We start from the raw sequence: 13,895 nt of genomic DNA, 5'->3' as shown, positions 1-13,895 counted from the left end.
GCGCATTAGATAGGATTTAATTTTCGACAATTGGTAAAGGAACAGGGAAAATACGAAGCTTTGGGAATTCATTGATGAAATAAATATTCATCTTTTACTACTTTTAAATGTCTTTTAAAATCTCCTGAAACAAAACTTCGAATATTTTATTCAGTTTCATGAATACTAGCCATAGTAGATGCAGTGGTCCATTGAAAAATTGCAACACCACCATCTATAGGCTGGAGCACTTGGATTCGACAACGGGTTTGAACAGCAGCCTTCGACTGATTTCACTATTTATTCAGTTTTCGGCTCGATGCATGAAGTTAGCGGGAACGATTCAGGAAAGAGCTTTGGTCAGATGTTTTAAAATCGATTTTTTCGTTGAGTAGATGAATGAAATTATTTTCAAATTTATATTCTTCTGATTGATTTGTTAGCGCTCTTAAGGGCTCTTTTGTTTGGTAAAGAAAAAAAAATCCGTGTGAAGTATTTTTTCCAATCGGAGTTGAACAGACTAAACACTGCAGTCAGGCCGTGGAAGCATCGGCATCCTAATAATCGCCTTCTTACCCTATACTAAATCCCCTGATTTTATCCAATCGGCGTTGCTCCTGCTAAAATCTCGAATTATCCCTCAGTAGGCATATCAGTAGGCCCTCAGTAGCCATGCGTGCCCGTACTTTAGAAATATCGACTAGTAACAGAACCCGAAATATGAAACGTGTGTGCAAATAAAACATAAGCAGCTAAATAGTCTGTTACCTACAAAATGCCGAAAATATTTTATGACATGGGAATTCCACCCGCTACTTTTTTATCTTACCAACACAACTTGGCTCGAACCGAAGCAGTTTTCGCGTTGAATGTTTTTTAATAATTGGTGATCGTCGGCGTAGCTGTAGGTGGTACCTATAATGGCTTGGTCCTTTTGTTCAGCTGAAATAACCTGTAGGTGAATTTGCGCTTACTGATTTCTGGTACAACGTCCAGCGAGAGTTTGAATTTTTAAGATGCCCCTATAGTCGAAAAGCTGCAACTACCATATCAGAATTTGCGCTTTCTCGACGTTGCTGCTAGATATGAACATGTTCAGGGACTGCCAGTCGCAGACTACCAGCATCACGCGCCTGATAGGACTGATAGGATTTCACCACCCTCACGTATACACCCCTATTAATTATTGGGTTGGAAAACCAGAACATTTTTGCGGGCTGAACAGTCTATGCTACATGGGGTAATGGGTAGTCAAACAAAATTTTTAATGCTTGGAATAATCCATCTAACCAGGAGCTACATGATCTTCTACGGAGTCGTTATGCTCTGGAGGAAACAGATAGTGTGGGACGCATGAGCTTTGGGACGCATGAGCATGCCGGCGTATTAAATTCATCCACCTAACACGCCCCAATCTACACAACTGCCTGCAACTAAGATTATTCGTTTTTGGGAGCGACGAGCTGGATTCAGTGGAAACATCAAGGAGATGTATCACCAGAATTGGATGAGATACAAAGATCAATAAGCTAAGAGGCTGCTGGTTCGTGATGCAAGCAGCCTCTTTTGAATTTTGAATCCACATGCTTGTCGTGTTTCGCATAGTTTATGACAATTTTTAACGTTGCTGAATAAGCAGAAAAATATCTAGATGCAGCAGATGTGATTATCGACAAACATATCGATGATTACTTCGCCAACACAGATACTAGGTATTGGCACTGTGTGGGACTCACGGCTCACGTTTGAACCTAACCACTAAAAAAAACTCCTTACCTTTTTTTAATCCTTCTTCCCCACGGAACTATTTCAAAACATTACTTTACTTCGTGGAGGAGCACCTCCTTCTTGTGCTCGTTAGTTTTTCGCAGCTATCTCGGAGCCTCATTTGATCCATGCAATGGCTCGATCTTTCAGCCATTTAACTCTCGACTCTCCGCTTTCTTTCCATCTCCATCTATTACGTCGACATTTAGCTCCTGTTTCAGTGATTCATTCAGCTCCAAGCGTTGTCCCTATCCACTCGGATACTCCCCGGCGGTGAACTCACCCTACTCCGACTGCAAAATCCCTGGTGGCGGAATTTTTATTGGTACCGGTTTCTTTCGTGAGCCAATTAGCTCCCAATTTTGTCCACGGCAGTGAATCTATACCCTACTGAAAATTCCTCGCTGGTAAATTTCTCCCTATACCGATGTTCGTTTCCGTGAGCCGTTTAGCTCCCCGATTTGTCCCGATTTACTCGATTCAGTCGCTGACGGTAGATTTGGCCTACTCGACGGGCCAGCCGTAGGTGCTGAGGTCTGACCAGCGGATCCGGATGGAGCGTAGCTTCCGGTTCACTGGCGCCCCAATGACCCACTACTAGTTGTGTGACGCGATCTACTCGCTCTAATCCCCGATGGTGGATCTAGCCTACTCACGAGCTACTCGCTAGGGTGTTGAGGTCGGTCCGGCGATTCCAGTGAAGCTTGACGTCCAGTTCGTTGGTGCCCCGACGTCACACCAGGCATACCACCCCTACAAACTTCTTCAAACCTAGGGCATTCGAAGACCACATGTTCCGCTGTCTCTCCCACGTTTACACAGCTCATGCAAAGGGGTGACGTAGCATATCCAAATCTATGCAGGTACTTCTGGAAGCATCCGTTCTCGGACAAAAACTGTGTCAAATAGAAATACACTTATCCATACTTCCTATGCACCCAAGCCGACACATTTGGGATGAGTCGGTGCTACCATTTTTCTTTCTCCGCATTGTCCCACTCTTGCTGCCACTTAACCAACGAGTCCGCTCTGACCAGTCTTCTTGCATTTCGTGCATTCCTTCGCTGGCAGCATTCCACGCCCTCAGCCAGAGTGATGCAGATGGGGATCATTCCGGCAACTACGCATACCGCCTCCAATGATATCATTCTGTGCGCACTCGCGGCACGAACAGCCATTAGGCGAAACGTGCTTGTCGACTTAGTCCGGTTCCGTTTTGAGTTCAATGCAGCAGCCCATGCCAGTACGCCATATCTCAGTATTCAGGATGTGACACCTGCCACGAGACGTCCCGTGCTGCATCTTGTTCCTCCAATATTCGGTATGATCCTTGTCAATGCGTTAGTTGTCCTTACAGCCTTCTCGCATGGATAGTATACGTGGCTGTAGTAATTTAACCAATCATCGACCAGCACGCCCAGGTAATTCAGCGCACGAATCAATGGAATTGAGTGTTCCCCGACGCTGACCACGACACGCTGGATTCTTTTTACGGTTGCTGACCAGCACTACCTCCGTCTTGTGGTGAGCCAGCTGCAACTTGGCGTCAGTCATCCAAGTTTCCAGAATCTCTATTGTTCCTGCCGTCAATATCTCCTCATCCTCCTCAAGAGTCGCCGGTTATCGTCAGGACTACGTCATCTGCAAAACCGACGATCTCAACTCCCCTGGGCAGTTCAAGTGCTAACACTCCGTTGTACATAATATTCCAGAGCGTTGGGCCAAGTATGGAGCCCTGAGGTGCTCCCGCCGTGACCCATGTTCGTTTCGTAGACCAGTACTCGGTTCTGAAAGTAACTTTTCAGAACCTTACATAGATAGTCCCGAACCCGCAATTTGTACAGCGCTACGGCGATAGCCTCCCAGCTAGCACTGTTGAACGCGTTATTCAAGTCTATCGTTACCACGGCGCAGTAGCGATTACCCCTTCTCTTTTGCTTCAATGGTTTCTCCGCGCTCGCGATGACTGTGCAGATGGCGTCCACCGTCGATATCCCTTTACGGAATCCGAATTGCCTCAGCGATAGTCCGTTCTCACTTTCAGCGTAGGTCGTCTGCCTGTTGAGGATGACCCTTTCCAGGAGCTTACCAAGAGTATCCATCAGGCATATAGGCCGATACGATGCTGGATTTCCTGGTGGTTTTCTTGGTTTTAGCAGCAATATCACCTTCTGGATCTTCCATCTATCCGGAAAATAGCCATCGTCCAGGCATTTCTGTAAGACTATCCTGAACATGTCCAGAAAGGCTAGGATCGTAGTCTTCAGTGTCACGTTGGGGATACCATCCTGTCAGGGAGCTTTCTTCGCTGTCAGCCCTTTTGCCACAATAAGGAGCTCGTCGTTCGACCATCTGCATCAACGTACGGTGTACGGTTGGGTCGTGCTTCGGGAAAAGACCCTCCACGATAATTTTCAGTTTGTCGACGCACATTTTGACTGGCATTGTTGGACCCTTGATCCTGGCCATAACGACACGTAAGCACTGTCCCAGGGGTTGGCGTCTACTTCTCTGCACAGCTCCTTGTAGCAGATGGACTTGCTTAGCACTATCTCGCGTTAAAAAGCGGCCCTGGCCGCCCGGAATGTTACCTTACACTCTGACTGACTCATATCTTGCTTTCTGAACGCGTCTTGTGGCTTTTAGGCAGGCAGTCCGGATGCCGAGGATACTGAGCCTATCGCTCCACCAGTACACCGGATGCCGGTAGTTGTTACATCACATGCCCTCGCTACTGCTTTCGACAGCACATCGGCACTCGGAATTCAGCACGAAGTGCTTCCACAAGAAGGTCCTTGTCGACGACCTTTATGTTCCTCTTCCTCTCGCCAGTCCTCCTCTCGGTGTTACCGTACAATTTCGCCGACCAACTGTGTAGTGGATCGCTGGGTGGTGTACTGCTCACTAACTCGCCAATTCATATCATCCATCAGCGAAGGGTTGCAGAATGTTATGTCGATGATGGATTCTCGACCGTCTTTACGGAATGTGGTAGCGGAACCTTTGTTGCACAGTCTCACATCCAGCTTCGCCAAGGCTTCCAACAAGCTGTAACCTCTTACGTTGGTCAGCATGCTACCTCACTCCACGGACCAAGCGTTAAAGTCTCCTTCTATAACAACCGGAGTTTGTCCGACTAACGAGTCGGTTAGTGCGTCCATCATCCGATTGTACTGCTATGGTGTCCATCTTGGGGAAGCAATACGAATACACTGTTGATCCTGGGATCACTAAGCCTTCGTGTGTGTTATCCACCACCTCTTGGACAGGGAAACCGCCCCATATTTGTATTGCAGTCATCCCTGCACTATCCACCTCCCAGTTACCGTTATCGGGAGGAACATGATACGGCTCTCCAATAATTGCAACGTCGCTTTTCGTTTCTGTTGTCGACAGCCACAACAGTTGGTGGGAAATGTCACAATGATTGAGATTAAGCTGGATTATCTCCATCAGGATTGGCTTTTATGTACGCAGGGCATTCGAAGCCTCCCGTCGTGTGGTCGTTTCCATACTCCGGTTTGCAGATCATGCACCTTGGTTGCTTCCGGCAGTGTCTAGAAACGTGTCCCTTTTCTCCGCATTTTCTACACAGTGCAGACCTGTCCGGGCCCTTGCAGTTCTTCGCCAGGCGTCCGAGGTCAAAGCACGTGAAGCATCGCTCCAACTGCTTGGAAACTTACGGAGTGACTCTAAGCGAGCATACCGACCATCCGACTTTTATCTTACCGGTCTCCGCCAGCTTGTTGGCAGCGGCCACCGGTAGTCGAATCGACGCCGTAGGTATGTTGGTATGGATTTGTATAGGATCATGTATGCAACATAGCAAGACAGCCTCTGAGCCGCCAAAACGCTCATGGGAAGCCGGGTGCGCGGTCATAGGTGTGACCATACAGCACTGCACACACTGACAAGTGCAACGGTGGGACGGTAGATGTACAGTAAATGCACATATGTTGCAGAAATAGGTTGTTGAGACAGCACACTGATAAATAACAAATAAACAATAACAAATATTTGCACCGTGGTCCGTAGTATTCGACCAGTGGTTATGTATATAAACGTTGATAACTCGTAAATAAATTGCCTGTATAATGCTTCATTTCGTGTTTTGTAGTCGTGAGGTGCGGACGTCGTGCCAGCAGCATCAACCAACGGTTGAGGAGTTAAGTCGCATCGTTACGGATCAGGATCGGTCGCCCTGCGCGAATTTGTCAGTGGAAAACATGCCTACATTATTATCCCACATTTGCTAGGGTTTTATTAGAGTCGATGGTATTCAACTATCCGCTAGCCATAATGACAATCAATTTTGTCTTATTCGTAATATTTTTTTTATCGCAGTATGGGCAGCTGGGGCCGAGGGTGGTGGCTAGCGGGTTTCATACATCCTTGACCTGATGGACAAAGCTATGGTGCCTTGAATACAGGCAACGCAGATCCAAGGCCATCATTGAAATGATAAGTTCTTCGTTTGAGATGTACTTCCCCCGGTTGCCAGACGAATACCTGTAATTATTACTTGTTGCTTTGTATGTATGAATCTTATGTTCAGTCCTGGGTGGTGTATGCGTGGAAGGTGCATATCTGTCTGGGTTAGCGTGAGCGTTTACTAATTGTGTAATAGTGTGATCGCCAAAGGCTCGAGCATTTGAATGCTAGCGTGTCTCTAACTTTGCTTGCATAAATTCGATTTTAGATTCGTGTGGCCATTCGCATATCCACGTGTATTCTTGAACGATCGCGCGCGGACCGTGAATATGATAATTAATTTTTAGTGTATGGTAGAGGAACGTGTTGTCTGGTGAATATGAGCATCATTTTTGATTGGTACAACTGAAGGCATGAGCCGAGAGTAGAGAATTCCGAACGTAGCCGGTCTATGATCGCGCGAGTGGTGGGTTAATGCTTGAGACCGCGGTTGTAAAGCTATAGGTGCTGAAAAGTTCACTTAAGTAAGGGAATGTTTTAATGTTGGCGAAATTGCGAGCGTAGGAGTGTGTGGATGATTTAAATCGTAATGTAAGTTCGCGTTTTTGACCAGGTTTGTGTTATCGCGAAAGTTAGGGGCGTTTGTACGTTTTGGATGTGAGTGTATAAGGGAGAATATGCAATTGATTGTGTTAGTGAGTATGAGTATGAACCTAACTTAAGATATAGTAATAAAAGGAAAAATAACATGCCGAATGTTTCTTTTTTTAGGTCACTAACCGTGCATTGCAGAATGCCCGAAAACTCTGAACTAGGCCTCGTCGAGTCCAGTAGTCCGTCTCGTCCTGTCGTGTCTGGGGTTTCCAGGTTACATGCATTCACCAGATGAGACTAGCTTATGAGCTTACTTGTGCACTGGTTTCGTAGAATCGAGGTGATCATCGAAATGATAGATCCTACGAGTGAATGCACTTGGCCCAGTCACCTGTCGAGCATTTGTATATTTACGTGTGTGAATGTTTACGTGTGTATTAGGTTTTACACCAACCGACATAACCCCGCAAAACGAGCCGGATGAACTTCTTTTGACAATTCTCGGTGGTTTGTTTACATGGAAGTTACGTGAGTTCGAATGTAACAGATGAGCAACCGTTGCGCTCACACTCACGCATCTGACAAAGTAAACAAACCACTGAGAATTGTCAAACATGAACTTCATTCATTATGAGTTCATTCGTGTCGTTATCTTGTAGAACTCAATGGGAAGTATTGTGTGTTGAGATATGTGTGTTACCTGTAAATAATATGCTAATACAAATATGCATGATGTTAAAATAAGACATGTGTAATATGCTACTTGCAGTTTGTTGTTCGTTCCTACTTATCTGATTCAATTGAGTATGAAAGTACATCTCAATTTTTCTAAAACCTGGCGACGTCTGATGGCAGCGAATAGTCATTGTTGACAGCAATGTTGCCCTTTTATGTTAAATTAACTCGGAGAAGTCATCAGAGGAATATAACGCATGAGACCGAAAATAAATAAAATAAAATGAAATAAAGAGTAGAATTAGTACTGTTATTGAATATTAATTGAACACACATGTACCATGCAATGAAACTACTTGGAATCGTCTAAATGCCAGAAAATGATATATATTTACCATTAACGACAATTGCATTCCGTTAGAAGTTTATCATGCTATGCTGGACGGGAATGGATGATTGACGTGCGTCGGTAATTTAATCGTACCTTCATTTATCCAATCCGAATGAATTGAATCGAATGTACGAATTGAACACCGGTAAAAATTGACCAACGAATCCCAAGAAGGATCACCCCATCATATAAGCCAGTTCTGCATCCATTCCCTGGTCCATATGTCACAAATACTCAGACGCCCACATACACAGATAGACACACGACTTGCACACAATTGTACACTACTACCAAAAACTACAATTACAGTTATTACAACACAACACAACTAATAGGGTTCTACTGTTATTTTTTTTTATTGCGCTTGTGCACGTTGACGAGGTCGACCGATAAATCGACAAACAATGACTTCCACTGCGAGCCGCGTTCACAAAGACTGCCGTTAAGCTGTTGAACAATGTCTGCAAACACAGCCCACAGTAAAAAGTCAATCCACGGCAACCCGCCAATCGACCACGCCAGTGTGCACAGGCTCTTAGTTGACTGTTAGTTTGGGCTGGTGCAGAATATGAAAAAACACAAAACATAAAAAGACCCATAAGCCCTCTCGGTATCCTCGATGCACCACTATCGAGGCGTAATGCAATAACCATCTTCAAGCAGTTGTCTGCCAGAGCTTCTTTAAAACTGAGGCTGAAGATGTTTGCAATACCGTCAAACCCGTCAACCTAGGGGAGGGAATTTTGTCTTATTCGTAATATTGAAACAATATCCATTTGGAATGATGGAGGTTCGTTGAATTATCGTCCAATATTCATCTTACTAGGCGTATAGCATAAAGTACTTGTTAAAAATTCAAACAGGGGCATGTTGGTCTTCGTTATGGAACAAAAAACCTAAACAGCAAATGCTATTTGGAGTGTCAGACAAATGAAGAATTTTTGCTGTGGGCCACCTCCCCCACTGAACTTTTTTGCTTTTTTGTATTACTACCCAGTTTCTAAATCCACATAATGCCGTCTAAACACATGTCCTTTTTTCAAATCATACAATTAACTAATAAAAAAAATTATTCTCTCCTTTCCAGCAATGAAACCGCACGAGATCCAAGAAAAGCTCGGCCTGACGCGGATACGCGACCGCAACTGGTACGTGCAACCGTCCTGTGCGACAACCGGCGACGGCCTGTACGAGGGTCTAACGTGGCTCACATCCAACCACAAATTATGAGAGTAGATGCCGGAACAACCACCAACCAATCCGTGAGAACAAAAGTCAGATAGCGAATTCTGTGTGTGCGTGTCAGTCAGCGGTCGTCACAAGGAATGCTGTAGCGGCTAACGTGGGGCGTGATCGAGTGCACGTGTTATGTTGCCAATCCTATCCCTGTTTTCCTATGAGAAATATCCTTGCTCCTCTCCTTTCGATCTTCAACTATACTACTGCTGCTAATATGGGTAATCTACTGTTTCGATTTATCGTTTTACCAAGCTACACAATAAAAGAAAAGTACATTTCTACTACTCTCTCGAAGAGCCAGAGAGCAAAGAAATGTGATGTTAATGTGATCAAACCAACTAACAAAAGTCGTTAGTATGTATGGTTCAACTGTGACGGTTCTGAAGAATCTGAAAATCTGAAAAAAGTTCTCAACATCAAGGAATAATGCAAGAGTGTGCCGAAGTGTTTTGATAGTACGAATATTAGTAGATATGTGCACTCCACCAATCGAATTAACACCAACTCGATCGAAGAACGTCAGGAGTGACAGCGTGAATTCCTCGTGCGTATTCCAATATTCCTATCCGATGTAACATCATTATCTAGCTTATCGTTAAAAATAAAGATGCAGCGCGAGTAGAACACATCGATCAAACTAAAATTAACAGCAATGAGCATGTAAACATCAAAGGTAATCCTGAAAAAATCATGGCGAGTAACTCCAGGTGCGCTGAAATGAGAAAGTGATATTCTCAATTTTGGACTGATTTTCGACGTAAACATCATACCTACGGTGGCAGTGCTTGTTCATAATACTAAGGCAAAGTATGTACGTCTAAAATATAAATTGAAACACACTCGGAAGACGAATTGAGGAGAAATTTTTATTTGTACATAAAAATGGAATACTATCATAACTGATTACAAAATCTAAAACAAAAAAAAGCTTGGGAAATCATTTATTAAATAGTGAATTAATCGATTCGTAATTCAGAAAATCCTAGAAAACTTACAAAAACGAAAAACATTCAAGGACACTTTGTAAATATTATATAATGGTAAAATATACAAATTGAATCAATATACTGATTAGTAAAGCTACAAAACGGCAAACAAATAGAAAAAAATATCAATGAAAAGTTGTTCATTAGATGAAAAAGCAAGCATTCACAGATAAATACGACCTGTAAAAAACACACAGTAATAACAGTAACAATAGACAGAAAGCCTCACACCCACTTCCCCAAAGCATTCAAATGCAATTGCGAAAAAAGAGAACTTGAATATAGTAAACGGGAAGATCGCGAAATTAACTATTAACAAGCAAATATGTTGTAAAATTCAAGCAAAATGAAAGTGCGAGCCAAAACAGAAGCGTGTGAATGTTTTTAGTGTGTTTGTACATGCACGACTGAATTATTTGCGAGTGGGATTGGATCCGAGTTTGCGTTAGGATACCCGTTATTTTTAATAGCATTGATAGAAAACAGTAACTATCTTTTACCGCCTTATTTATGTTTATATCGATTGCCTCATTTTTTTTAAAAACTAAGATTTTGTTTTTTTTTCCTGTTTGGATCGTCCGCACGCTTGTCATCATGCAGATTTGTTTTTATTGGCTATTTTATGTGCGTGCAAGAGTAAGTCATTAATTTCCTTGTCGCCGTCGTGTACTAGTTGTTTATATTATTTCTAACCGCGTAAAAGAATGATAGACCGACCGGGAGGGGGAAAAAGTAACAAACTGTATTTGAAAAAAGACGCGTCCGAACTAGTTGAAGAAACTAACCATAAGAAGGGTGAAACAAATGGATGCAAATAAAAATGCGTTATGTACTACTCGGAAGTTGCAGAGAAAAAGCAAACGGGATGCAAAAACGTGAAAACACAGTAAAGAATATATTATTAGAAATGTATTTTAGCATTTATAGCGAGCAGAGAAAACAAGTGAAAACCGATTAAATAAAACCTGAAATCTACATCTCAAGCCGGTGTTTTTCTTCAATAGTCACACTTTACTAGCCAGATACGGCATTTTTGTCGCCAAAAAAATATTTGAAAAATCACGTGTACTTCTACTGTGATAATTTTTGGAGTATGAAAGCGTATGTATAAAGTATATGAGAATCACACGCTTTACACACTGGAGCGGTATCGACGAAATCAGTTTCTAAGGAAGAGGTTATTTTAATTGGACAACCGCAGTAAAAATAGGTCGATCTAAGAAAGGACAAAATTATTGAATGATTTCAAAATTTGACATTTAAGATTGAACAGAGAATGGGCAAAAATCGAAAAAGAAAAAAGAAGTTTTTTTCCACATCGTGTGTTAGATCTTCATAAAAATCAATCAGCAGTACTGTAACAACATTCTACATAAGCTGACTGATTTTTATGAAGATCTAACACACGATGTGGAAAAAACTGCTCGTTTTCGATTTTTGCCCATTCTCTGTCCAACCTTAAGGCTCAAGTTACCTTTTTTGAGCATGTGTTGGAATTGAACGCTTGGCAGTATGCGTAGGAAAACATGTGTTCAGTTTTGACGCATTTATTAAACGCTAAAAGAAGAATATCAGTCGATTTATTAGATTATCACGATTCAAATCATGCAAAATAGTTGGTGGAAAAATAATTGATCGGGCGGGATGGTGCTTTTGAAAAAGTGGCTTTGGCTTTTTCACTACGTAGTTGTGTTGCGTGCCCCGGGACAGTGTGGTGGTGTGAGGAAAAATCACCGCCACTTTTTCAAAAGCGCTATTCCACCCGGTCAATTGTTTTTCCACCAACTATTTTGCATGATTTGAATCGTGATAATCTAATAAATCGACTGATATTCTTGTTTTAGCGTTTAATAAATGCTTTATATGGATAAATCGATGACAAAGTTGAACGCATTTTTTCCAACGCATACTATCAAGCGTTCAATTCGTGTAGACGCTCACCGAAAGTTATTTGAACCTTAAAGTTTTTCAAAAGCACACATAAGAGCTGCACTACCGCTCTACGTATAATTGTCCCATGTGTATAGGAATTAGGGAATCCCATAGCACATGGGACAGTTATGCTTATAGCGGCAGTGCATTGTTCATATCTGGGTTCGATTATTAACCTTGCAAATAGGGTTAGAGATTTTTCTAGTCCGAAAAAAAGGCGAATGACCATAAGATTAAAACCTCAAATCAAAAACAAAAAAAATGTTTTCGAGAGGAAAAAATCAATTTGGATAGACTAGACTGTTACAATCGTTCGCACGACTTGACTTGTATGAGCGCAAGATCAAATTACGATTATGTAAAAAACATATAAAATCGGAAGATCTGTTTCAAACAATTTTTATCCAATGATGAAATTAATAAAATTATATTTTGGAACGAGTGATATATACAAAGCAAAATAACACTCAAGGGTCGACACAGGATCAAAATCTACTACCAAGATCATTAACTTACTCTTATTTTGCCTTAGCGCTTCAACAAACGTGCAGCTTCTGGAGCTGAGAAACAAACCTCAATGCATCTTATATATAAACAGATGGCGCTGTGTCAATAGTGATTATATGTACGGGAGACTGTCGTACTAGTAGTACTCGAGTACCAGAGCACAAGCAGCGAAAAATTGTAAATACGAGCCTTTATTTACTTTCTCTTTCAAATATTACGACACAATAGGAAGATTTTCAAATGATTTTTTTTACTAATTCCGAGGGATGATGGTTTTGACTATTAATTTGGCTATTGGGACGTATTGACTATTCAGTCAAACGAACGTTCCGGTTCAACCATTTGTTGGGTGGAACCGACAGCTTCACGGTTTTGAGCAAATTCAATAACAAAATTCGTTTCGCCGACTACATCACTGCAACAACAGCAAAGGCTTCTGCAACATTGAGTTTTATAAAATGGAACGCAGTCGATTTTGTGGATTTATACGCACTGAAATCTTTAAGTACTATTCACACGATACATCAGGCTTCCGTCACCGATACGGAACGTGAAGATTAGTTACATGCAGTTAAATGGAAGCATTCACACACGACATCAACGGCACGGAACGTTTTGACGTACGGCACGTTTGAACGGGCACAAGACAAAAGTATCAAACTTATCCTGACGGAACGGTGACTTTCAGTTGACGTTGACGGAAGCTGATGTATCGTCTGAATCGTCCTTAATACTGCGCACTGCTCCGGAGCACCTTGGAGCATGCTGTACAAGTGGGTTCATTTTTGTCGAACAATATTGACTGTCCCGACATTCTCTCAAGGATTAATTTGTTCCTATCCTTGGTATAAGGAATCGTCCACTTCTGTGGATTCCTAGGTACCGTAGTGTGTGGCCAGAATAATCCGGTAGACATACACGCAGAAAAAAGATTTATAGGTTCAATAAAAATATGGATTAAATTCAATAAATAAAATTATTGGTCGGGAGACAATTCAATAACACTTTGCCACCAAAATGTGAAAAACTCATGCTGTAAAGAAATGTTCCTTTCGAGTTTTGGTCAATGTATAAAACATCCATTGACAGTTTTCTGTCAAGAACAGTAATTTTGGAGCAGACTCGTACATGTATTGCATTAAAGAACATATATGTATACACACTCAATTCGGCTCGGTAATTTCCCAACAGCTGTGTAGCCAGCAAATTTGGAAACTGATACAGCGCAAATTCGTTAGTTGGGTGTTCGCTAGTTGGGGCATGCCCCAACTAAAAGACACTCTTATGTCTAAACTGAAAGTCAAAACCTGATTGACGTTTGAATGTCATTGATTTCAAGGGGTTCATTGGTTGATTTCTGTGGCGATCCAGAAAAAAAAGCATACTTTGAAATT

At 42.2% G+C, this 13,895-nt stretch overlaps 1 protein-coding gene across 6 annotated transcripts in view; it reads left to right on the top strand.

Annotated features, from left to right (window-relative positions):
- Nucleotides 1-11,045, top strand: part of LOC131688715 (ADP-ribosylation factor 6) — a 73,104-nt gene extending 62,059 nt beyond the window's left edge. For all 6 annotated transcript variants that reach the window (XM_058973171.1, XM_058973169.1, XM_058973168.1 and 3 more), the window contains exon 5: nt 8,925-11,045. In XM_058973171.1, the coding sequence (XP_058829154.1) occupies nt 8,925-9,067 (143 nt within the window). In that variant the 3' untranslated portion in view covers nt 9,068-11,045. The remainder of the gene's footprint in view (nt 1-8,924) is intronic.
- Nucleotides 11,046-13,895: the final 2,850 nt, after the last annotated feature.

This window comes from Topomyia yanbarensis, chromosome 3, assembly GCF_030247195.1.
Source record: "Topomyia yanbarensis strain Yona2022 chromosome 3, ASM3024719v1, whole genome shotgun sequence".
Classification (NCBI taxonomy): domain Eukaryota; kingdom Metazoa; phylum Arthropoda; class Insecta; order Diptera; family Culicidae; genus Topomyia; species Topomyia yanbarensis.
This window is presented reverse-complemented; position numbering and strand designations above follow the sequence as displayed.